General features: G+C 47.4%; 2 protein-coding genes and 1 long non-coding RNA gene across 5 annotated transcripts; all 3 read left to right on the top strand.

Moving 5' to 3' along the window:
• The first annotated feature begins 352 nt into the window (after positions 1 to 352).
• Positions 353 to 664, top strand: LOC136460704 (uncharacterized). The gene has a single exon (XM_066460303.1). It carries the CDS (start codon positions 353 to 355, stop codon positions 662 to 664), a length of 312 nt encoding a protein of 103 aa, XP_066316400.1.
• Positions 665 to 1,902: 1,238 nt separating this feature from the next.
• LOC136460703 (uncharacterized) lies at positions 1,903 to 2,475 on the top strand. Its single transcript, XM_066460301.1, has one exon. The coding sequence runs from the start codon at positions 1,903 to 1,905 to the stop codon at positions 2,473 to 2,475; it is 573 nt and encodes a 190-aa protein (XP_066316398.1).
• Positions 2,476 to 14,176: 11,701 nt separating this feature from the next.
• On the top strand, positions 14,177 to 19,825 carry LOC136456146 (uncharacterized). 3 transcript variants are annotated; one of them, XR_010759356.1, is made up of 3 exons: positions 14,177 to 15,092; positions 15,655 to 15,729; positions 19,361 to 19,825. It is a non-coding gene; the product is annotated as an uncharacterized lncRNA (long non-coding RNA). The 3 variants fall into 3 exon arrangements; XR_010759354.1 differs by lacking the exon at positions 19,361 to 19,825 and adding an exon at positions 15,824 to 19,118; XR_010759355.1 differs by lacking the exon at positions 19,361 to 19,825 and adding an exon at positions 15,821 to 19,118.
• The last annotated feature ends 5,768 nt before the right edge of the window (positions 19,826 to 25,593 follow it).

Below are 25,593 nucleotides of genomic sequence, written 5' to 3'. Positions count from 1 at the left end.
TGGCTATACCGATAGTTTTAATCTCACATTTGTTTCTGTTAGCCAACGCGATTAAGTTTTAGTAACGACTATTCACCCCCCTCTAACCGCCATCTCGACCCTACATGGAGGCAGCAGCCTCAACATCATGTATGCCAAGACACTCGATGAAATGAGCATCGATCGGACACTCATCCACCCAACAGGAGCACCTTTCCATGGCATCATGCCCGAAAAGCAGGCCATGCCACTTGGGTAGATCGATCTGCCTGTTACCTTCGAGGATCCATCCAATTATAGGACGGAAACCCTCACCTTCGAGGTGGCCGAGTTCCCTAGAACCTACCACGCCATCTTGGGATGTCCATGCTACATGAAGTTCTTGGCCGTCCCCAACTATACCTACCTCAAGCTAAAGATACTGAGCCCCAGCGCGATCATCACCATCGGCACCTCCTTCCAGCACTCCTATGAGTGCGAGGTCGAGTGCTGCGATCATGCTATAGCAATCGTTGCCTCCGGAGAGCTCACCGCCATCAAGAAGGAGGTCACCAAAGAAGCGTCCGACCCTAAGAAGTCAATCAGGTCTTTCAATCCTACGAAGGGCTCTAAAGAGGTCATCATAGATCCCGACAGCCCCAATGGCAAGGTGGTGCACATTGGCACCGTGCTTTCCTCTAAATAGGAAAACACGCTCGTCAACTTCCTCTACGCCAACAAAGACTCTTTATGTGGAAACCCTCGGACATGCTAGGCATCTCGAGGGAAGTCGCTGAGCACACCTTGAAGATCCATTCAGGCTCCAAGTCGGTGAAACAGCGCCTGCATCGCTTTGACGAGGGGAAACATAGGACCATCAGCGAAGAGATCACAAAGATTTTGGTGGCCAGATTCATCAAGGAAGTGACCACCCAGAGTGGTTGGCCAATCCTGTTTTTGTGCGAAAAAGAGTGAGAAATGGAGGATGTGTGTTGACTTACGGGTCTCAACAAAGCATGCCCAAAGGATCTGTTTCCTTTGCCGCACATAGACCAGATAGTTGATTCTACCTTGGGGTGTGAAACCCTCTGCTTTCTTGATGCGTACTCTGGGTACCATCAAATTGCGATGAAAGAGTTTGACCAGCTCGCAACATCGTTCATCACCCCTTTGGATCGTTCTGCTACGTCACAATGTCGTTCGGTCTAAAGACTGCTGGGGCTACATACCAGCGTTGTATGCTCAAGTATTTCGGGGACCTCATCGGGTGGACCGTTGAGGCCTACGTGGATGACATCGTGGTCAAATCCAAGTAGGCCAACCACCTCATAGCCAATCTTGGGCAGACCTTTGCAAAACTCTGAGTAAACGACATCAAACTCAATCCCGAGATGTGCGTTTTTTGGGGTCCCGAGGGCCATGCTGCTTGGTTTCATCATCGCTAAGCGTGGCATCGAGGCCAACCCAGATATGATCTCAGCTATCATAAGGATGGGTCCGATTCCGAATATAAAGGGGGTGCAGCGAGTTATAGGGTACCTCGCCGCACTTAGTCGCTTCATCTCACGCCTCGACAAATGAGGTCTCCCCCTTTATCGACTTCTAAAGAAGGTCGATCACTTCGAATTGACGTCCGAGGCCCAGGAAGCACTTGACATGGTTAAGCAGCTCCCGACAAAGGCCCTAGTCCTAGTTCCTCCCATCGAGGGAGAACACCTTCTGCTATACATCGTGGCCACCACCCAAGTGGTCTACGCTGCCCTGGTAGTGGAGCAGGAAGAAGAGGGGCACGCCCTCAAATTACAGCACCCTATGTACTTCATCAGCGAGGTCCTATCTGACTCAAAGACCCGCTACCCCCAAATCTAGAAGCTTCTGTATGCTATCCTCGTCGCCAGGAGGAAGCTACACTGCTACTTTGAGTCACATCCAGTGACGGTTGTGATGTCCTTCCCCCTCGGTGAGGTCATCCAAAACCAGGACGCCACAGGAAGAACCACGAAATGGGTGCTCAAGCTGATGGGGCAGGGCATTATGTATGCCTCCCGAATAGCCAACAAGTCCCAAGTGTTGGCTGATTTCGTCGTGGAATGGACCGAGGTCCAAATGCCACCAGCAGTCATTGATCAAGAGTACTGGACAATGTACTTCAATGGATCGCTGATGAAGAAGGGTGCCAACATAGGTCTGGTCTTCGTGTCAACCCTTGGGGTACGCATGAGGTACATGGTCTGTCTCTATTTCCCCTCCTCCAACAATATGGCCAAATATGAGGCGCTCATCAATGGCCTACGCATTGCCATTGAGCTGGGCATCCGATGCCTTGATGTTAGAGGAGATTCCTTGCTGGTCATCGACCAGGTCATGAAGGAGTCAAACTACCACGATGTTAAGATGACCGCATACTGCCAAGAAGTCCGCCGATTGGAGGACAAATTCGATGGCCTTGAGCTCAATCACATCCTAAGGCGACTCAATGAGGTGGCTGACACACTTGCGAAAGCTACATCCAGCTGAGAGCCAGTGCCAATGTGTGTCTTCACCAGTGACCAGTACAAGCCCTTAGTTCACTATGAGGAGTTAGGATAGGGCAGTGATGGTCCATCCAATCCTAGCCTGGGGGCTAAACAACCATCGGCTACATCCGGCTCTGAAGTCATGGAGCTTGAAGAGGATCCAATGATAGAGCCTGACCCTCTGGTTGACTAGAGAAAGCTCTACCTCGAGTACGTCCTCCATGACACACTGCCGATAGATAGGACAGAGGCTCGACGGCTCACACGTTGCGCCAAGTCCTTTGTTCTTATGGAGGACAAACTCTATAAGCGACGCCACATCAAGATCTGCAGCACTGGATCCCCTTCGAATAGGGGAAGCATTTGTTGAGCAATATCCACAGTGGGGTCTATGGTCACCATGCCGCACCCTAGACCCTAGTCATAAACACATTCCGATAGGGCTTCTATTGGCCCACCATGGTAGTCGATGCTGAGCAAATCGTATGCACCTGCGAAGGGTGCCGGTACTACGCTCGGCAGACTCACCTACCAGCCCAAGCTCTCTAGACAATCCCCATCACCTAGCCGTTCATGGTCTAGGGACTTGATTTGGTTGGACTACTCAAAAAGGCGCCCGGGGGCTACACCCACTTGTTTGTCACCATTGACAAGTTTACAAAATGGATAGAAGCTCAGCCGATCTCCACAATCAAATTCGAGCAGGCCGTGCTGTTCTTCCTCAACATCATCCATCGCTTTGGAGTCCCGAACTCCATCATCATGGACAATGGCACGTAGTTCACTGGGAAGAAGTTCCTCCGATTTTGCGATGAACATCACATCCGCGTCGACTGGGCCTCCATAGCACACCCCCGAACGAATGGGCAGGTGGAATGCGCTAACAGCATGGTCCTACAAGGCCTCAAACCTAGGATCTTTAACCAATTAAACAAATTCGGTGCACGTTGGGTTGCTGAACTTCCTTTAGTACTCTAGAGCCTGAGGATGACCCCCAGTCGAGCCACTAGCTACACGCCCTTCTTCAAGGTCTACGGTACTGAGGCCATCCTCCTAACTGACCTCGACTATGGAGCACCAAGGATTAGGGCATACAACACATAGGGACCCAAGGCATCCCATGAGGATGCCATAGACTAGCTGGATGAAGCGCGCGACATCGCCCTCCTCCGTTCGGCCAAGTACCAACAGGCGTTGCGATGGTACCACAGCCGACGGGTGTGAGGCCGAGCCTTCAACATCGGGGACCTGGTCCTCAGCCTCGTATAGATCAACAAGGACTACCACAAGCTCTCACCACCATGGGAGGGACCATACGTCATTGTGGAGGTACTTCGGCCAAGCGCCTACAAGCTAAAAACCATCGACGGCGAGGTCTTCACCAATGCCTAGAACATCGAGCAGCTATGTCGCTTTTACCCCTAAATAAACGCATACTTTCTCTTATCTATTTCGTTATCGAAAACCCCTATCCTTTATGACATCCGACCCCTACAATGGCGAGGGGTCGAGTCTCACCCGAGGGCTGATATGAATGTATTTACCTTGCAAACATTCTCTATGCCAACCTCCCTTTCTCACATTAATACCTAGGAGCTAGGTTTTCGAGAACACGCTCTGAGTATAACTAGTTGGACTATGAGAAACCTACGCCCCAGCAGCTATGGTGCCTTTGCTCACCAGCATGATCAGAACTGGCTCGACCGCACTTCGAGCTTTTATGACCTTAACAATGAAAAGGGTCGAAACACGCTAATTAACCCTTCTGTAGAAAAAAGGGGGGGAAGAGCTGAAAAGTTGTTTGTTGTAACGAAATTTGAGAACTTATCCATTTTTGCACAAGTTCATCGCTTGGCTTATCTGCCCAACTAAATCTTGTGCGAGATACTCTCATCCTCTACTCCCATAGGAAAATCTTGTCTTAACAGGAAACACAAGTCGACTGGACGGCTTGGCCACTGTCGAGAAATGAGTCGATCGAACAGCTCAAAACAGCCGCCGAGAGATAAGCACCCTTACTTACATTACATATTAAATTTGCTACCGAGCCTCCAACCCCAGCAACGGAAGGGGGTCGGACATCGCTTGGGGGCTGGCAAGAGTGTCTACTCGCTAGACATTTCTCTTTGCCCAACCCCTCCTTACGTTTACAAATTGGAGGCCTAGTGTGCGAGCATAAACTTTGAGTAAAACTGGTCGAACCGCTAGGACCCTATGCCCTAGCGGCTATGGCATTTTAGTTCACTAGCGTGATCGAAGTCTTTGACTGCGCACTCCAAACCTTAGCATCCACCTTCTCAAGAAGGGTTCAGAGGGGCCTACTTGTGGAATTCCATCAAGAAGAAGTTGTTAGGTCACCCAAGCCGATCTAATGGCTTGGATCACTGCCGAGAGACAGAAACAAGAAACTAGGATGCTCGTGCAGGTTACACTGGCCCCGAACCCCACACGGACATATCCGATAAGAGCTCCTAGAACCCATCACTCGTGCCATCGAGGTAATGTTACCGACCCCTGCTATTTCTTTATGCTCATTCGTTCAATCATCATGTACATCCAAACATTGCACATGCGATTGCTGCATTGCAATGCTTCGTGTTGCGTCACGAAGTGGTACTCATCTCATTCGATATGAACAGCGACAGACTGAGGTTCGAAGGCTAGCCCGTGAAGGGCTCGAGGCCACCTCACATCAAATAGAGCTAGGGGAGAAAAACCAAGATGAGCCCCAGTGGCCTTGCCCGACCCCGCTTAGAAGCGGATAGGGATATCTCAACCTTTCTCATTTGATTCTAACCTCGAGCCAAACCCACAGAATCTCCATTGAGGAGAGGCCAACGGGCCACCTAAGCCTATCAAATGGCTCGAGCATCTATTGGGGGGCGGGTTAAGAAATAGTGGAATGCCACATGAGGGCTCTACTGACCCTGTCAGTGGATGATGGACCCAGATTCCACTCAAACATGCCCATTAGCAAGCTCATCGAGCACGACGCTCGAGCCATCGAGGCAAGTGTCGTTAGCTCAGCCCCTCTAGTTGTGAAAACTGAGGACAGGGTGACACACGAATCATGACTGACCCCTACCGAACCCCATGGGGCTTGGGGGCTTGAGCCGCTCGATCCTAGATCGGAAGGCCAAGGTTCGAAGGCTGGCTGGCGGAAGGCTCGAGGCCACCTCGTGTCGAACAAAGAGCTAGGGGGGAAAACATAGATGAGCCTCAATGGCCTATGCCCATCCCACTTAGAAGCAGACAAGGCCATCTCAACCTTCTCATTTGATCCTAGCCTCTAGCCGAGCCCATAGAATCCCCATTGAGGGGGAATCTGTTGGAAGGCGGGTTAAGGAGCAATGAAATGCCCCCGAGGGCTTTGCCGATCCCATCATAGGTGATGGCACCGGATTCCATTCAAACATGCCTGCTAGTGAGCTCGTCGAGCATGTCACTCGAGCCATCGAGACAGGTGGCGTTAACTCAACCCCTCCGGTTGCAAAAACCATGGACAGGGCGATAGTCACAAAAATGAGCCGACCCTTGACCAAATCCCCACCACACGTGGGGGCTCGAGGAAGATTGGACTTACAAGGAGACCTAACACATGGTCATAGAATAATAGCTAAGATCCTAGGGTGAGGGTATGTGTGAATACAAGAGATGTATTCTCCTAAGTTTCGTTGTCCTCCCCTTGATTTTCAGTGACATCCGACCCCAGCAACGGCAAAGGGGTGGATCTTACTCGGGGGCTAATAAAGGTATAAGTATACCTTTTCTGAAACAGTCACCGCGTTAGACCCCTTCTTCACACTAAGCCTAGTGGCAAGGTTTATGGAAACAAATGATTAATCAGGCCTAGTTGAACTACAAAACACCTACGCCTCAGTGGCTATGGTGTCTTTGCTCACTGGCGCGATCGAAGTTTTCCCCTTACACCTCGAGCCCTATGGTTTTAATGCACGGAAGGGTCAGAATACGTGAGCCTTCTCTTATCGCATACAAAAAGGGAAGGAAACAAATTTAATCAAATGAAACAAAATAGCAAAGTTATGAATTTGTTCTTGATATATAAGTATTGGCAATTGTCTAGAGTATAATGATGCTTATCCAAGATCACCCAACCTAGTTGACTAACTATCCCCTCCGGGGGAGAACTATCTCTTCAACTTTGTTCACCAGGTTCCGCGTGATAGGAGCCATCGCCTTCTCTATCTCATCCAGCTTGGAGGCTTCGTAGCTAGGCATGAAGCCAAGGCTCATTGTCTCCAAGTCGATACTATCAGCGTAGTGAGAGCCAGCGATGGCAAAGGCTTGGGTAATCCTAGAGCAAAGAGCTTCCTGCTCGAGCTGGCACACCTACGCTATGATATTTATGGCAGCACAGGCCGCAAGCGAGCTATTCCCTCCGGCCGCGCCACCTCTAGGTCATCAAAGACCACCCCGACAACAGTGCGTAGGAGATTGTGCTCATCACTCTCCACCTAAAGGATCCCCCCTCGCCTCAGCAAGCTTCGTGACTAGCCTGGTGGAGACGCTCTCGGCCTTCAGCCTTCGAGCTACCGTGGTTCCAAGATTGGCTTAGAGGGAGCTGACCACCTGTCGTGCCTCATCGTGCTCTAGGATGGCCTGGTCGTGCTCCTCACGGGCTACACCATGCTCCAAGTGGAGTCTCTCTGTAGTCTAGCATAGCTCATCTTGCTCCTTGCGTAGCCGGGCTATCGCCTCGTGTCTAGGCTTGCCCTCTGCTATAGGGCCACGGACCTCTCCTTGGCTCCTAGCTTGAGCTCCCGCTCCTTCTCCACCTTGGCGCCCTCTTCCTCATCCTACTGTGCCCTCACCGATAGATCCTGGAATGCCTTCTTAGCATCCTTCGCGTCTCAACGGGCCTCGGCCTCCCGCTGCTGAAGCCTGGCCACCTCCTCGGCTAGGGGAGTCAACTCGGCCTCCCACTATTAGGTGATAGCAAGCTGGGTGCTCACATCCCCATGCAGCCGGGCCTCTTTGGCGAGATGGTCCCATTTCTCCTTCTACTTGCGGAGGAACCAAGATTTCTTTTGGCTACGAGCGATTAGGGACTAAAAAGAAGATCAATGTCAAAACTCAAAAATACATGAAGAAAGAAGAAAGTGAGAGGAAAGGTTAAGTGGATACCTAGCCAGTAGGAATGATGACATCACACAGGATGCCCCTATACTGGTTCATGACTTCTAGCATGGCCAAGATCCCTTCGTTGAGACTCTCCCGCTCTATGCTCTCGGTAGCATCATCGAGAGAGAAGAGTATCGACGTTTGGTCTTATAGATCCATTCACTGGAGCAGCGACTCACCCCACACGAGTGTGCGGCTACCCCCCGATGTCAGGGCTAAGGGCGACCCCCTGCTGGTCCTCTCCACCACTACCATGATGCTTGGGGACCCTTTGGCCATGTCCCCCTTCGACCGGCCCACGTCGGGTGCCGTCACCGGCCGACGGCGGCACAGATCGCATCGCTTCCTCGGGCACCACCACGGCTGCATCCAGCTACGCCTAGCTCATCACAATTGCTGCCACCTCCATCTATGTCGGAGGGGCCTTGACCGATGGCATCACTCCCATAGTGATCGATGCCATGAGTGCGAGCGGCAGCTCCATCCGCTTCGACGTCAGTAGTAGAATCGCTTTTGTCACTGGTTGCTCGGTGATGTCCGAGGGCATTCCCTTAGCCTCGATGACCGTTTGTCCCACTGAGGGCATGGGTACCATCATGGGCAGCGCCTGACTGGCCGACGAGGCTAGAACACCGGCTCCACTCCCGCCCAAAGAAAGAGCAACGTCGGGCGATGGCCGACGTCTCGCCTAGAGGGCGACACTCTTCTTGGGTGCCAGCGCCAAAGAGTGGCCCCATCTTAGGACACTGCAAGAAACAAAAGGCGTGAGTCATGCTGAAAATAGAGAAAAATAGAGAAAACAGAGAAGTCAATGACTTACATCGACACCATTGGGCGTATGATATGTTTAGGGGATGAACCCCTAGGTCCTTGCTTCGCCTCCATGGGATGGGGCCATTTGGAGCCTGCCCCCTGCTCCTAGGCCAAGGGGCTCACCTCCCTTGTACTCGGGGGCGTGGTGGTGGAGCCATCCCCCTCCCTCAGCACCTTGGGTGCAGCAACAGATTCGCCCGCTCTCACTAATTCTTGAGGCACGACAGCGGGGCTGCTCCCCTCCACTGACACCTCGGGCATGGTGGCTGATCCACCCACCCCTACTTGTTTTGAGGATGGGCCCATGGTTTGGCTTGCCTCCATCGTCCTCACGGACTCACTCCCTCCTACATGAAATGGGAAGGGTCCCTGCATGGATGAGGGGATACCTGTTAGTGTATCCTCGCTCTCTAGGTTATCCCACTCGGTGTCGGTAACTACCTCTTCTTCTTCTTCCTCATCGTTGTCTTCATCATTGTCGGTTTCCTCCTTGCCCTCCCACACACGTAGCTTCTACTGCTTCTTCCTCCTCTCATCCTCCTTCGCCTTCCACTGCCGCTCAGCCATGGCACGGTTGGCCATCGTCATGGCAAAATCCTTTGGCAATGGAGCCGAAAGATCCTTAAGGACAAGCTTCTTTGGTTGGTCCCCTATCTCAATATCAGCGTCAAGAGGTTTGGAGTTCGATTCAAAAAGAGGCGTGAGGAAGGAAAACTTATGAAGACAATGTACCCTGGTTCCGACCACATTAGGGGATGCCCCAGCACCAGATATACGAAATCAAGGGCAGCGTCGGCGTCGTCCCACGGAGGCTCCATCGCCTCCTTGATGTGATGCGCCACTTCAGAGGGGAATAGTGCTCCCTCAGCAAGCACCGTCCCATCGAGTGATGCCCTAGGCACCATCATGTGTAGGGGAAGCGCGTGCCTCATTAGCAGCACCACCCTCCGCACGTGGTAGGCGCCAATGATCCCCGACCCCTTCACGCCCCTCTTCTTTAGAATTCGGACAGCGGCGAGATGGTCCTAGATTTTCTTCTTGTCTTTCTCTAGGACTCTCCACCTCCTCCATGATTTTGGGACCTCTTTGATGAGGCACCCGGTGAACTCTGGCAAGGGGGCGACTGCATCGTTCTTGATGTAGAACCAATGTGAATGCCACCTCTTATTGGAGGTCAATAGATGCATCAGTGGGTACTCACTGACCTGGTTGTTGCGTAGTTGAATGCCGGCACATCCCATTGGCACATTTAGCTCCTGCTTCTTCTCCCGCTTCTTTAGGACGGTGATGGCGAAGAAGTACCACCATAGGTCAAAGTGGGGACTAATCCCCAGGAACACCTCACATAGGGCAACGAACGCCGCAATGTGTTGGATTCCATTGGGATTAAGATGCTGCAGCTCCACCTTGTAGTAGTGCAGCAAGCTTGGAAGAAACTTATGGGTGGGGGTGGTGAATCCCCACTCATGGAAGTGAGCGAAGGATATGGCATACCCATCGGGCGGCGATGGTGCGTCCTCATCGTCGGGTAGCCACCACTCCTCGGCGGTAGTCCGAGCGTAAAGAAGGCCATGGTGAACGAGGCCCTCTAGGCGCTGAAGGGTGATTTTAGATTTGCACCATGGCTCCATTGAATGATTGGGGTAGGTGGATGCGAACTTGATGGCAACTGAGATGCGGATACGGGAGGCTTAGGTGATTGGCGGTGGAGGTTGTAGATGCAAAGGCAAGGAGGCAATGTACGAAACCCTGGGGGTGAACTGTTTGGTTTTATAGGGGCGACGGATGCAAGGAAGGCAACCGTCCGACTAGATCTCCACGCCTACCATGATTCGCCACCATGTCACCATGCGGGATATGCGCCCCCAATCCCTATCCTTTCCCTCTAAAGTCGCGTTGGACATTTCACCTCCCTGGGCAGACCAGGACTCTTTACTAGCAAAAGTATACAGGTCAAAAAGCATTCCTCCAGCCCGGCTGGGCCTAGGAGTTTTAGGGCTGGTCCATCAATGATTTTGATTGTCGTCCCAAGGCCCCTTATGACAAAATGATGGGTCCATGATTGGCCAAAACTTAGGAGCACAAGCTTCATGAGAGTCTCAGTCCATGATCGAGTCTCAACTGGGCTGACTGATCGGATCCCCATGAATGGGATGTTAGGATCCCAATTGAGCTATCCATCTAAACAAACACCAAATCTCACGACCATACCCATGGAGGGTCCAACCTCGGCGAAAAAGAAATTGCATCTTTAGGGCACGCCATGGGCGATAATGGAGGGCCAGGGTTCTCAGAATCCTCTCTTTCGAAAAACCCTCCGAAGGAGTATCCTACTCCTCCATAGGCTCGGGGGCTACACCCATTAGGTGCACTCGCACGCACCCACAGGCAAGTAAAAAATACCCCAGGCAATTCTGCTCGAATCACCCGAGGGCTTGGGGGCTACTGTTAGGGACCAATATTAGGGTACCCAAAGAGGAGGAGCTAACAACCATCAAACAATGACTCACCTGCACAATCAAGAGCATGACTACACCACTTATTGGGTCACTCCTTGTCCACCCACCGGGACCATGGGCCCCACCCCAAGCTGACTCCGCCTCGCCCGATGTCCAGGGGATGGCTTCGCCTCGCCCGACGTCCGGGGGCTGGCTCCGCCTCACCCGATATCTGAGGACAAACTCCACCTTGCTCGATGTCCTAGGGCTGGCTTAGCCTCCCTCGACGTCCAAGGGTAGGCTCCGCCTCACCTGATATCCGAGGGCTGGCTCCGCCTCGCTCGACGTTTGAGGGCAGGCTCTGCCTTGCCCAATGTCCGAGGGCTGGCTCCGCCTCGCTCGACGTCCGAGGGCAGGCTCCCCCTCGCCTAACGTCCAGGGCTTGGCTCCACCTTTCTCGACCCTCGAGGGCTAGCTCCGCCTCGCCCAACGTCTAGGGGCTAGCTCTATCTCGCCCGACGTCTGAGGGTAGCCTCCGCCTTGCCCGACGTCTAAGGGCAGACTCCACCTCACCCAACATCTAGGGGGAGACTCAGCCTCGCCTGATGTCTAAGGGCAGGCTCTGTCTCGCCTGACCCCTAGGGGCTGGCTCCGCCTCGCCCGACATCAAAGGGCAGGCTCTGCCTTGCTCGACATCTACACGCTGCTCCTTTATAACTACGCGCGCGGATAAGGCAGGATACTCAAAGTCAACCATAATACCGAGGACCATACCCTACATGCTTGCAGGAAAGTACCCTCAGGATATGACAAGACGGGCGTTTTAAGGCCCTTCCGGGCATGTTAGAGCCCGAACAGTGTTGTGGGCACCAACATTTGTTTTATAGTATTATGGGCGCCGTCATTGGCCCTTGGGCGTGGATCCTAATGGAACCATATGACAACCACTATGGTCCAAGAGGAGACTCATGTCCTCTACAATGATGGACGTGCAGTCACTACACCATTCGCTCCCCCGTGGGGTTGCGGATCAACACCTCGGTCTGTCGCACCGCCCGCTAGGGCAAGATAGGACGTGACCACTTGCTGATCAAGTCAGAGTGTGGCATCATCAATGGACAGACGCGTAGCATGGAGCTATCCCTGGTGCCATCTATCGTGTCAGCACGGCTAGCTTAGAGGAAAAGGAAGACCCGACACCTTCGAGGGACCTTCTTTGCCTCTGGTTTTTCTTCTTTCTCCCATCTGTAATCCTTGCTCCCCCTTGGTCTATAAAAGGGAAGGCAGGGCACCCCACTAAGGGGACCGATCAAGAGAACATACCACGCATCACATAACACACAGCTAAGCAACAACCAAACTCTTAGCGTCCTTTCAACCTTTTCATCAGAGACTTAGGACCTGTCCCTCTCTTGCCCGTTTGTAACCCCTACTATGAACCTTTCAGTGCTAATAACACGAGCAACAGCCGTAAACTAGACGTTGGGACATTCTGCCTGATCCAGTATAAACCTTGTGTCTTTTAGCACACCATCCAGGTACAACACGCAATAATACAAATTTACTCGTTGGTGTTTACTCGAAACACCGACACAGAGGTTTTGGTGGAAGAAATGCATGACTTGAGACAAGTGAAGTGTGGTCAAGTTTTGTAATGATTGTTGAACATTTCTGGCTTCTATGTTATATGTAGCTTTGTAGAGACTTGATTTCAGTCGGATACCTATGTGTTTTTATGTAAAAACACTTATTCCTGAGATTTTTTATTTATTTATACGATACGAGCATCGATATGTAGTGACCTTGTTATATCATTTTCTTTTTTGAATTTTCTTGATTTTTTCGTATTTTTTAAAGATGTTTCTATACTATATCAGTCAAGACTTTCCTATAATCCTAGACATGGTAGATGCACACCAGAGAAGCTGAGAGCCATCTAGAAGGACTAAAATATGTAATACATGCTTTATCTAACAACTTTATTTATGCAATACATCACATAATCTATGTCTCTGCAACTCCGTGCTTCCAAATAGCCATAGATAAATAACCCCGCATGTGAAATCTCCCCTCTGGGAAGAGAGGGGATTAGCATGTCTAGAAAAATCCCTCCCCCTCGGTTTGCTTCCCTAGAATAGTCCCCCCGAGCTGCCAAAGTAGCCCTTAGTATACATATACGAACATGTTCCTCCCGTGCGAAGAGGGCAGAGTTCAGTCACATAGAAATAAAGTCATGATGACATCATAAACATAAACTTTTTTTATAAAAATAAAAACACCAATGCTTTAGATATACTGATGCTCGGACCCTACATGTCATTTGGAAATGACCTTTTCATATGAGTTTTCAGCAGAAAAATAAATTACTTAAATACTAGAAAATCAAGAACATAAACACAAGCTTTTCTTTTTTTAATCTGTAGTCAAATTTTGTAACAAGTCTTAATCCCTCATGCTAACTCCAAATAAGATGATTCTTTTTTCTATTTTTTTCAAAAATCATGCTCTATCAAATTATTATGTTCTTATAGCTATTATTTTTGCTAAAATTTCATGTGACTTTATTTTATCAATTGAAAATTTGAATTTTAAAAAATAACAACTTCAAACAATATTTTGAAGCAGTAAACAATTTCAGTTGAAAATGTCATGAACATAAAAGTTGTCGAACTAATCAAGATCTACACCTTTTATTTTGGTCATTTATTCATCAAACAAAGTGATAGTAACATTGTTTACAAAATTTACATATCTCTGTTATAGTTTATGAAACCATACGAGAGAGATGTAAAATTTATGAACAATGTTACTATCACTTTGTCGGATGAATAAATGATCAAAATAAAAGTTGTATATCTTGATGACTTTTACAACTTTGTTGTTGATGACTTTTTCAGATGAAATCATTTACTCTTTCAAAATTTTGTTTGAAGTAGTCATTTTTTAAAATTCAAATTTTGAATTATTCAAACAAAGTCACATGAAAAGGTGGCCAAAATAAAAGTTGTAGATCTAAAAAAGTTATAGAAGTTTGTATTTGACAACTTTTTCATTTTAGATCATTTAAATTTGCATTTTCATTCTTAACTAGAAATGAAACAAAGAATGAATATAAAGATTAGAACAAAAAAAAAAATGGAATAGTTCAAGACCTAGCTCTGCCCAAACCTGAAAAAGAGCCCAGCTCAATAAGACACGCAGCCCAAATTAGACTTGGCTCATCTCGAACCGTCCGATTAAATTGACGAACGAGATCCACATACGCATCATATATAAACCTTCGACTCCCTCTCAACTCTAGCTCCATTCTCCTTTCCCCGTCGCCCCCCATGCGCAGCCGCGTCCGTACTCTGCAGCTCACGCGGCTTCCTCTATGCCTGAGAGAGAGGTGAGCTCCTCTGCCACTTCCTCTCCTCTCATTCCAGATCCAGACGCAGCTGGATGGCCCCGCTTCCTGGCCATGCCTTCCCCTACTGACGGTCAAGCGAGGAAGCAAGCGGCGGCGACGGTCCCAGACTTGGCACCTCGGCGGGTTGCCAGCTCCCCCGAGTCCTCAGCCTCTTTCCGGCGGCGTGCGGAGGAATCTGGCCGTGGGCCTCAGCCTGCTTCCGGTGGCGGCACGGAGGATCCTGGCCATGGGCCAGGGCTTCCTCCCGGCGGCGTGGAATCTGAGCTCGGCCGAGGATGTCACATGAGCCGATGAGGATCCGACGAGGGCAACTGATGGCCAGTGGATCTTCTTGTCCTAGACATCACGTTGCCATCGAGTTACAGTGTTGGGTTCCGGTCAGATCCCTGTAGTGCCGCTCTATTTCTCTCATCCTAAATTAACTCTCTCACTCTCTTCTTTCCCTAGATTCACTCTCTCTCGTGATTCTGAGCGGCGGCGGAACGAGACAGCAGCGTGAGATGCATCGCCGTGGGCAGATATGCGAGCTGGCGCGAGGCCTTGCGGTCGCAAGTAGGTCGCGCGGGGGGAGAGGTCGACGCACCGCGGCACCGGAGGTGAAGGAGGAGGTCGCGCGGGTCAGATCCAGGAGGACGTGCCGGGGCTCCCCGCCGTGCTGTGCTCTGCCGAGGGCCTCTACTTCGTGGAGCGGTAGCTGCTCCTCGCCGACGTATACTTCCAGGAGCGGCAGCTTTCCTCGCCAAGGCGCAGCTCGTGCCGTGCCAGACGCCGGAGCTCTGGCCCGTCGAGCCGCACAACAGCCTTGCCATGATACAGGTGCGGTGGATCTACTTTGCCCACTTTGCTTTGTAAGATTTCTTTTTTCCTTTGTTCAGACACGTAGATCCACCACCATGGAGATGTGAGAGCAGCATACAAACATTCGTGCAGAGCGAACTGCATGCACGATTAGAACAGAAGCAATATGCAACCATGAGTTGCACTATCCTAAACAGCTGTTAGAAAGACCGTGTACTTTCACAAATATATTTTTGATGACGATATTTAACATATTAGTGAATTGGCATATGGCTGGTGATCGGATGCAGTAGCACTAGTTTTTTTTCTTCAGTTTACAAACTAGATGTGCTAGCCCTATTGATTGCTGTTCAGAAGTTATTTGATAAAGCATTCTCATGCATGCCTTTCCTTTGTTGCTTCAAGCATTGATTTGCGATCACTGTAATTATATCTGGATCCTGGTTTTGCTCTATATAAAAAATTGTACACATCAGTTTGACTATTGTGATTCCATTGTCCTCGGAAAAGTCCTGTATTAAGACCGTCATTTTATCATATACATATGATTTACTTTTTTGGCCATTTTTTTGAATTGTAGAAGTCTTGTCCCATATTAATTCGTGGGAGAAGCATCATTAGCTCGGGCCCCCATGGCACTGGAACCATTTCTAAGGTATACAATTTTCTGGTCACATTCTCGTCTGTATGAAATTCTGTTGGGATTGAAGAAACATTTTAACTCCGCCTATGTTGTCTCAACATAGCAGGTCCCAAGTTCTGCTAAAGGAAGAGGATTATGATAGGCATGGCGAGCCAACGTTAAATTTAGCCATTCTAATGAAGATGAAACTCGAAAGAAAACCGTTGGGGCGTAACCCTCTTAGCGACGCGTCATATCGGAATCCGGGTATGGTGTTAAATGAGCAAGGGCCGGGTCGTTACCCTCGTGACGCGCCGTGTCGTGATCTGGGCACGGTGTCAAGTGAGCAAGGATCGGGTCGTCACATCCTTAGTGGCGCGCTACATCGGCGCTCGAGTGTAGTGAAAAATGAGCAAGGGTTTTCGCATCTGAGTCGACGGGTGCGAAGGGTAAGGAAGCTAGTCGAACCAACTAGGATCCGTTTAGGTAGTTGGAATGTAGGGTCGCTTACAGGTAAGTTAAGAGAATTAGTTGATACCGCGACTAGAAGGCGTGTAAATATATTATGCGTTCAAGAGACTAAATGAAAGGGCCAGAAGGTGAAGAAGGTGGACAATATAGGTTTTAAGCTTTGGTACACAGGGACAGTCGTGAATAGAAATGGAGTAGGAGTTAATTGATACTCCTCAAGAATAGTGTGGTGGGAGTGAGAATGTAAGGAGATGTCTTGAACGTAATTAGTGCGTATGCCCCCCAAGTACGCCTCGACGAGAGTGCTAAGAGACAGTTCTGAGAAGACTTACATGGCCTGATTAGAGCTGTATCTAGTAGTGAGAAGTTTTTTTTATAGGAGATCTTAATGGGCATGTAGGTACTACAAGCGCAGGTTTCGAGACAGTTCATGGAGGTTTTAGGTATGTTAGTAGGAATCAGGAGGGGGAGAAACTTCTGAACTCCGCGGTAGCTTTTGACCTGATGATAGTCAACACTTTCTTTAGAAAGAGAGAATCTCATCTAGTGACCTTTAGTAGCGGACAACACTTTAGCCAGATTGATTTTGTCCTCGCAAGAAGAAAGGACAAACGAGCATGCTTGGGTTGCAAGGTGATACTAGGGGAGTGTGTTGTTTCTCAATATAAGCTTTTGGTGGCAGACTTTTGTTTTTAGGTGCGTGCCCGTAAGGATAAACAAGCTAAGATTGAAAGAACAAAGTGGTGGAAACTGGAAGGGGAGACGTCAGAGGTATTTAGGGAAATGATTATTGAAGAGGGCTCTTGGAAGGAAGAAGATGACATAAACAACATGTGGGAGAAGATGACAACCAACATTTGGAATGTGGCCTCAGAGGTGTGTGGAGTAACCAAAGAAAGTGGAGGCCAGGCTAAAGATACTTGGTGGTGGAATGAGGAAGTCCAAAGGGCTATTAAGGAGAAGAAAGAATGCTATAGATGCTTGGACCATGACAAGAGTGTGGTCAACATAGAGAAGTACAAGGTGGCAAAGAAGACGGCAAAGTGAGTTGTGAGTGTGGCAAAGGGTAGAGCGTACGAGGATCTTTACCAACATTTGAGTACGAAGGAAGGAGAGAAGGACATTTATAGGATGGCTAGGGTTCGTGAGAGACAAGGGACTTCAACCAAGTTAAGTGCATTAAGGATGAAAGGGAGCATCTCATGGTGAAGGAGGATGAGATCCGACATCGATGGTAAGAGTATTTTGATAAATTATTCAATGGTGAGAATACGGACTGACTCTTTTGATGACACCAATAGATGCTTTGTGCGGAGAATCCAAGAATCTAAGGTCAGAGAGGCGTTGAAAAGGATGAAAGGAGGTAAGGTGATGGGACTGGATGGTATCCCAATCCAGGTGTGGAGATGCCTTGGGGACATAGCTATAGTATGGCTAACTAAGTTGTTTAACCATATTTTTTGATTGAACAAGATGTCTGACGAGTGGATGAGAAGTATATTGGTACCAATCTACAAGAATAAAGGGGATATTCAAAGTTGTACTAATTGCCGAGGAATTAAGTTGATGAGTCATACTATGAAGCTATGGGAGAGTTATCGAGCATCGCTTGAGAGCAATAACGCGGGTCTCTGAACCAATTTGGTTTCATGCCCGGAAGGTCAACCATAGAAGTCGTTTTCTTAACAAGACAAGTTATGGAGCGGTATAGGGAGAAGAAGGACCTACACATAGTTTTTATTGACTTGGAGAAGGCTTATGATAAAATATCAAGGAATGTTATGTGGTGGGCTTTGGACAAAAATAAAGTCCCAACGAAGTACGTTGGGCTCATTAAGGACATGTACAACAATGTTGTGACTAGTGTTCGAACAAGTGATGGAAGCACGGATGACTTCCCAATTACGATAGGACTACATCAAGGATCAGCTTTGAGCCCTTATCTGTTTGCCTTAATGATGGATGCGGTTATAAGGGACATACAAGGGGACATCCCTTGGTGTATGCTTTTCGTGGACTATGTAGTGCTAGTTGATGAAAGTCGGACACGAGTGAATCAGAAACTGGAGTTATGGCGGGAGACTTTGGAGTCCAAAGGTTTTAGACTCAGTAGAACTAAACCTGAGTATATGAGATGTGACTTCGTCACTACTACTCGAAAGGAGAAATATATTAGTTTGGAAGGTAAGTAGTGCCTAGGAATGATATATTTTGATATTTAGGATCAATGCTATAGAGAGATGGGAATATTGATGAAGATGTTAGCCATAGAATCAAAGCAGGGTGGATGAAGTGGCGCCAAGCATATAGTGTCCTATGTGACAAAAGGGTACCATAGAAGTTAAAAATGCATGTTTTATAGGACGACGATTAGACCTGCTATGTTGTATGGTGCAGAATGTTGGCCTATGAAAAGACGGCATGTTCAACAGATAAGTGTCGCGGAAATATGTTTGTTACGTTGGATATGCGGTCATACAAGAAGGGATCGAGTTCGGAACGATGATATACGTGATAGATTAAGGGTAGCACCAATTGAAGAAAAACTTGTCCAACACCGATTGAGATGGTTTGGACATGTTAAACGGAGACCTCTACATGCATCGGTGTATAGTGGAATCCTAAGCCAGGATAGTAACTTGAAGAGAGGCGGAGGAAGAGCGAAGTTGACTTAGGTTGAGGCAATAAAAGGAGACTTGAAATAATAGAATATACCTAAAGACTTAGCCTTAGATAGGAGTGCTTGAAAATAGCTATTCACGTGCCTGAACCTTTGATTGCTTCTGCTGGGTTTCAACTCTAGCCTATCCTAACTTGTTTGGGATTTAAAGCCTTTGTTGTTGTTTTGTAATGAAGAAACATTTTGTCAGGACTGCATATAACATTATGGTAACTAGCTGTTGCTTACTGTTTCAGCAATCTATTTATTGAATTGCTTGTCACAACAGTATTTTTTTTATGTTCTGTCATGAGTGGTATGCATGAAAGAGAATAAATAAAGCAAGACTGAATTAACAGAACACTCGTGGATTAGTTCTAGTATAAAAAATGACTAGATTAAAAAATCATTTTGATCTTTGTTGACAAACCGTACATGCAGATTCGTAGAAGTAGCAGGTCTCCAACTGAAGTTAATTTAGTGATCATCTCATCTCTTGAAACAAAGTTAAATTTCTGTTTGTTTTTATGGCAGGTTCTTTTGTGCATCAAATGCCTGTGCGGCTGTACTTGCATCTACCTTGAGTGCTTGTTTAGTTTCCAAAAAGGTTCTCAAAAGGTATTACAGTAGCCATCATATTGAATCTTGCGATACGTGTATGGAGCATTAAATGTAGACGAAAAAAAATTAATCGCACAGTTTGGTTGGAAATTGCGAGACGAACGTTTTGAGCCTAATTAGTTTATAATTAAATATTAATTATCAAATAAAAACGAAAGTGCTACAATAGTCAAATTCCCAAAATTTACGAACTAAACACGCATTGAATTTAAGCAATTGGAAACTGAGCAGCTGGAAACATTAGTTAGATGAGTCAGATGTTGATATCGAGGATTTGATAATTGCCATATCTTTGGACCTCAATATTTGTCATTTTGTGACCGTCCATTAGCAATGTTCTTGATGTAACAAACTGATGGCGTTCACTGCTGGATTGAATTCTTATTATTCAACTGAAAATGAGCTTTGTCTATATGGACATGTTTGTTGTATGTGACATAAAAATGGGCTGTATGTTGTATGTGCTATAATATTTGAAAAAAAATTGAAAAATGGGGTGAAACCTGAATGTAAATAGGCTGAAAGCAGGCTAAAAAGTGGCCCACCTTTGATGTTGGGCTATTAATAAATGGGCTGGGATGTTGATATCATCACCCACGTCATCATCCACTTCATCACCTAAATGGAGTTAAAATTTCTCTGAGTAGTAGGGAGCCTGATGATAAAATCCATACTTATCTTCTCCCATTTTCAACTTGGAATAGAGAGTGGCTGAAGCAATCTTGCCTTCATGTGCACAGCTTTGACTCGACAACACGTGTCACACCTAGCCACATAAGCGGTTATCTCTTTCTTCATTTTGGTCCACCAAAAGCGAGGCTTCAAATCATGATACATTTTGTTACTACCAGGATGAATAGATAATTTAGAGTAATGGGCTTCGGATATGATTTGATTTCTAAGCTCTCTATCCTTCGGAACCACCAACCTATCATTGAACCATAACACGTCATTCTCATCTACCCGAAAATGTTTGGTTTCTTGCTCTTTCATCTTACGCTTGATGTGGAACACACCAGAATCTGTCTTGTGCAGCTCGATAATTCGACTCTGTAGAGTATAACTGACAGTGATGTTTTGAAGGACGGCAGGATGTAGGAGTTTTGACAAATGGAAGTCACTTTCAATCAAAGAGTGGCAATGAGATTTCCTGCTTAAGGCATCCGCAACGACGTTTGCCTTGCCAGGATGATAGTGCACTTGGAGGTTATAATCCTTGATCAACTCGAGCCATCTTCTCTGACGCATATTCAACTCAGGTTGAGTGAAGATGTACTTAAGACTTTTATGATCAGTATAGATGTTGCACACATTGCCGAGCAAATTATGTCTCTAGGCCTTCAAAGCATGAACAATTGCAGCGAGTTTCAAGTCATGCGTCGGATAGTTCACCTCATGCTTTTGAAGTTGGCGAGAGGTATAAGCAATGACTCTATCCTCTTGCATAAGAACACCTCCTAAACCTATATCTGATGCATCGCAGAACACATCGAAAAGGTTTCTCGATATCCGGTTGGGCCAAAACCGGAGCCGAAGTTAGAAGAGTTCGCAGGGTGTGGAAAGCCGCATCACACTCGGAAGTCCAAACAAACTTCATGTCTTTTTGCAGCAACCGAGTCATAGGCTTGGCTATTTTAGAGAAATCCGGGATGAAGCTACGATAATAGCCAGCCAATCCCAGAAAACTCTAAACCTCGTGCACCGAGATGGGAGCCTTCCAGTCCAACACTTCTTGCACCTTGGTGGGATCCACCATAATTCCACCATCAGACAACACGTGTCTGAGAAAAGGTACCTCACGAAGCTAGAATTCACATTTGCTGAACTTTGCATAAAGCTGGTGTTCCTGCAATCTAGTGAGAACCACTCGTAAATGTTCAACATGATCTTCATTCTCAGAATAAACCAGGATATCATCTATAAATACCACCACAAATTTGTCCAACTTGGACATAAACACCGAATTCATCAAATACATGAAGTGTGCGGGGGCATTGGTCAATCCAAAAGACATAACAAGGTACTCATACAGATCGTATCTTGTAGAGAATGCAGTTTTTGGAACATCCTCAGGCCGAATTTTGATTTGATGATAACCAGATCTCAAATCAATCTTGGAAAAGACTTTTGCTTTAGACAACTAATCAAATAAGATATCTATGCGTGGCAGAGGGTACTTATTCTTGATTGTAACTGCATTCAAAGGCCTATAATCTACACATATGCGTAGGGATTGATCCTTCTTCTTCACAAAGATAGCTGGGCACCCCCACGGAGATGAACTAGGACGGATAAGACTTTTCTTTAGAAGTTCATTCAACTGAGTCTTAAGTTCGGCTAGTTCATTGGGAGGCATTCTATAATGCCTTCTAGAGATGGGCGCTGTACCGGGTAGCAACTCTATCTTGAACTCCACGTCTCGATCCGGGGGCAATTCGGGCAAATCATCGGGAAAAACATCCAGAAAATCACACACGATAGGGATATCTGCCATAGACTTTGCTTGCACTGCATTAGCTGTACAAGAAAGATTGATGTCCCTAGGTAGCTGTACTAGAAAACCCTCCTGATTACTAGGATCTCTGAGCATGACTACTTTAGTCGATGTATCAATAAGCACTCCATGTCTGCTCATCCAGTTCATTCCCAATATCACGTCGATACCCAGCCCCGGTAAAACTACCAGATCAACCTGATAACTTCGCCCCTCTATCTCAAATTGTACGTCCCCAACTACAAGCTTGGTTGGGATAGTACCACTAGCAGCCCTAATACAATAACCCTCACCCTCAACAGTGTATGTTTTCTGCATAAACTTGGATGCAAATGCAGGACTAATGAAAGAATGCGAAGCACCCAAATTAAATAGTACAACTGCAGGGTGTTGATCCACCAGAAACTTATCAGCCGTTACCACCTCTCCTGGTGGAATATCAGCAATATTAGTGTGGTTCACCTGTCCCTGACGACTACCTTGGTAGTTATTCTTCTTAGGGTAAGGACACTTCCTCGACCAGTGGCCTGGCTTGTTGCAGTTCTAGCACGACATGTTGTTTGGTGGAACATTGGAACTGCCTTGACTGGTAGTGCCCTTGGGAAGAGCAACTGTAAAGGCCTTGCGAAATCCAGTCCTGCCTGGATTCTTCTACGGTGGGTGGAATTTAGCAGCTGATGTTGGAGGGCGGAATGGAGCTCTTTGGATGACTGGAGCCTTGGATTGTGAGGCACCCGCCTCATAGGCCCTCTTACGATTCTTCGAAGCAGCATATACAACATTGTTATTCTCTTGCGATAAAGCATCACTCACAAACTCATTAAAATGAGCACACTTGCAATTTTCCATGGTCTTCATCAATTTGGGGCTAAGTCCCTGCTTGAAACTAGCGATCTTTTTGGCATCCGTGTCAACAAACTCAGTAGCATACCTTGCAAGGTTATTGAAAGCCTGCAGGTATTCGTTCAAGCTCTTGTTCCCCTGGGTTAGCTTCATGAACTTCGTATGCTTAATTGCCATGAGACCAGGAGAAATATAATTTCCCCTGAAAGCAGACTTGAACTGGTCCCAAGTGATTTGGACATTAGCGGGCATAGTGGACCGATGATGACTCCACCAAATACTAGCTGGCCCATGCAATTGGTGAGATGCATACTCAGTCTTCAGCACCTCAGTCAAGCGAAGCAGACGAAACTTCTGCTCGAGAGTGTTCAACCACTCATCAGCTTGTAGGGGCTCCTCAGCCTCCTTGAAGATCGGGGGTTTTGTGTCAAGGAAATCTTTGAAGTCGCTATACTGATTTGGTTCTGGTCCTTGACGTGCACCACGACCATCACGATTTGTAATCGTGCGGAGAGCCTCGGCCATAGTGCGCTGTCCTTCCGCAAGAATTGCCATCGATTCCATTGGTGTGGGTGGTGGTGGCGGTGGAAGGTCATTATCATCACTAGCCGCACCAGTGGAACGAGTGCGAGGCATCTGCAACAATACGCAACCAGTAATTATTGGTGATGTTAGCACATTGGAGAGGAACAATGTAATTACGCCAAACTAAATTTACTGGAGAGAATAAAAACTTCATACAATAAACAGAGGCAATAATTCATTCTCCAATCACCACATCATCAATTAGATTACTAGCGCCATACGCAGTGCATTCCAACATGACAAGTTTTAAACTTAACCAACAAGATACGCATCCCGACGGGAGCGGATTAAAGTACATTACATGCCAAGTTCGAATTAAAAAGTAATCCAACATCAGTCATAGTACTAAGTCCATTACACCAATGACTGCCAAAAGCTTAAACTAGTGAGACTTGCTAACTAACTACTCATCGAAGTGATCGCTGTCCACATCGGAGATGCCTTGGACTTCTTCCGGATCTTCCTCTTCTTCTTCATTTGCAGGTTCAGCTGCATTGTCATCCATCTGCACGTCCTCTTCTTCGTCATCGGCCTCAATCACTTGAGGTCCACCCACATTAGGATACCTTGGTATGGGGTGAGGAATAGGAAACAGACGATTGTTCAGTTGATGGTGCTCAACCTGAAGCTCTTCAAGCTGCTCTTGGAACTCATGCTCCCTTTGGAAAGCATTGTGGTTAGCCATGATCCAGCCCTGACGTCTTTCTTTTGCTAACTCTAAAGCTGTATCTCTATGATGGGTCACACGATCTAACTCTTGTGCTGCCTCATCTCTCTCTATGGTGAGGTTCATAAGCTGGTTATGAAGCTCGTCTCTCTCGCGTGCTGTTTGACCCCACTGCTGCAGGCGATAATTTGCAATACCTCGAATCTTATCTACTTCTTGCTGAGCTCGCCCACATGCATCCGCCCTACGGCGATACTTGCAGGCACGCAACCTGAACTTGTGCTGGGCTGCCATTGCCTTGCTAGCTTCTTCTAGCACACTAGAAAGGGTGTCTTGCCTGACTCGACAAAGCTTCAAGACCGCCATCATAGCACTCATTCCAGCATTGTCGCTCTGAACACGTTCACCACGGCCTCGAACCAAGGCCTGACCAACTTCTTGAGTCCACTCAGCCTCAGTAGGAGCCACTCGGGGAATGGATGAAGCTGGTCCACCCACTAACTCATCCCCGAAGCTCTGTGCTATATCCATAAGCACATCAAGGGCTGCAACTTGAGCGGCTTCCCATGGGCTTTGCCCATCAGTCTCAATTCTCCACCCATGCCACAACGGCCTTGTGGGGTTTTGCAGCACTATAAAGGTCACAACGTACCAAGGTACGTCTCCCAATGGTACCGCCTGCCTCCACGTGTAGCGGGGTGCCTCTGGGTACCCAACTGAACTGAGCACTCTCCAGAGCAAGGTGGGCGTACCGAATTGGTCCAAAAAGGTGCTGCTACCAGTAGGAAACACGGGCGCGGCCATCTGTATCAAAAAGGGATTCAACTCACGTGAGAGGATTATTTTGCATGAGAGATTGAACTTAATACTTGGGATAAGCAATTATAAGGGAGGGAGTAATGCAATATAAATGACATGAGTGAATATGATGCATGCTCATTCCGTACATCCTCACAAACCTAAGAAAATTTAAACTTTAGCGGAATATACGGTGGCATACATACGTCTCTCAATTAGCGATAACTAGTCGATCTACACGGTGCGTTGTTAGCGTACCTGTAGAAAACTTCATTGCAGCCCCAACCCAACAAGATATAATGCTAATAACAACAGTAGTAACTAAGATACTTTCCATATATACATCCCCAGATATATATACTTTGGTATCCAAACTACCCGACAGATGTACCCACAATTAAGTACCTTCATATATACATGTATGCAACATGTAAATACTCCAGTAACCACAACTAACTCTCCCCTAGACCGACGGTTGGACGGTCATGCTCTCACAACTCACACTTACCTTAGCGTAGAGGCAATTGATCCATACATTACCATTCAAACGAACGGCACCCATGCAATATCATGCCGCATGGACGACGAAATAGAAACAATCAATTTCCCCCAAGTTAGTAATTATATATAAGCCACCTAGAAGTCCTTAATTGGGCTACAAAGGATGTGATCACCAGTAGACCATAAATTTTCTTTATTTTTAAACACTTATATATAACTATAAGTTGGAAAAACCGTTTTCACAACAAAAACTTTTGT

Source organism: Miscanthus floridulus, chromosome 6 (assembly GCF_019320115.1).
Source record: "Miscanthus floridulus cultivar M001 chromosome 6, ASM1932011v1, whole genome shotgun sequence".
In the NCBI taxonomy this organism is placed as follows: Eukaryota; Viridiplantae; Streptophyta; class Magnoliopsida; order Poales; family Poaceae; genus Miscanthus; species Miscanthus floridulus.
Note: the sequence above shows the minus strand (reverse complement) of the source record. Positions and strands in the feature narration are given on the sequence as shown.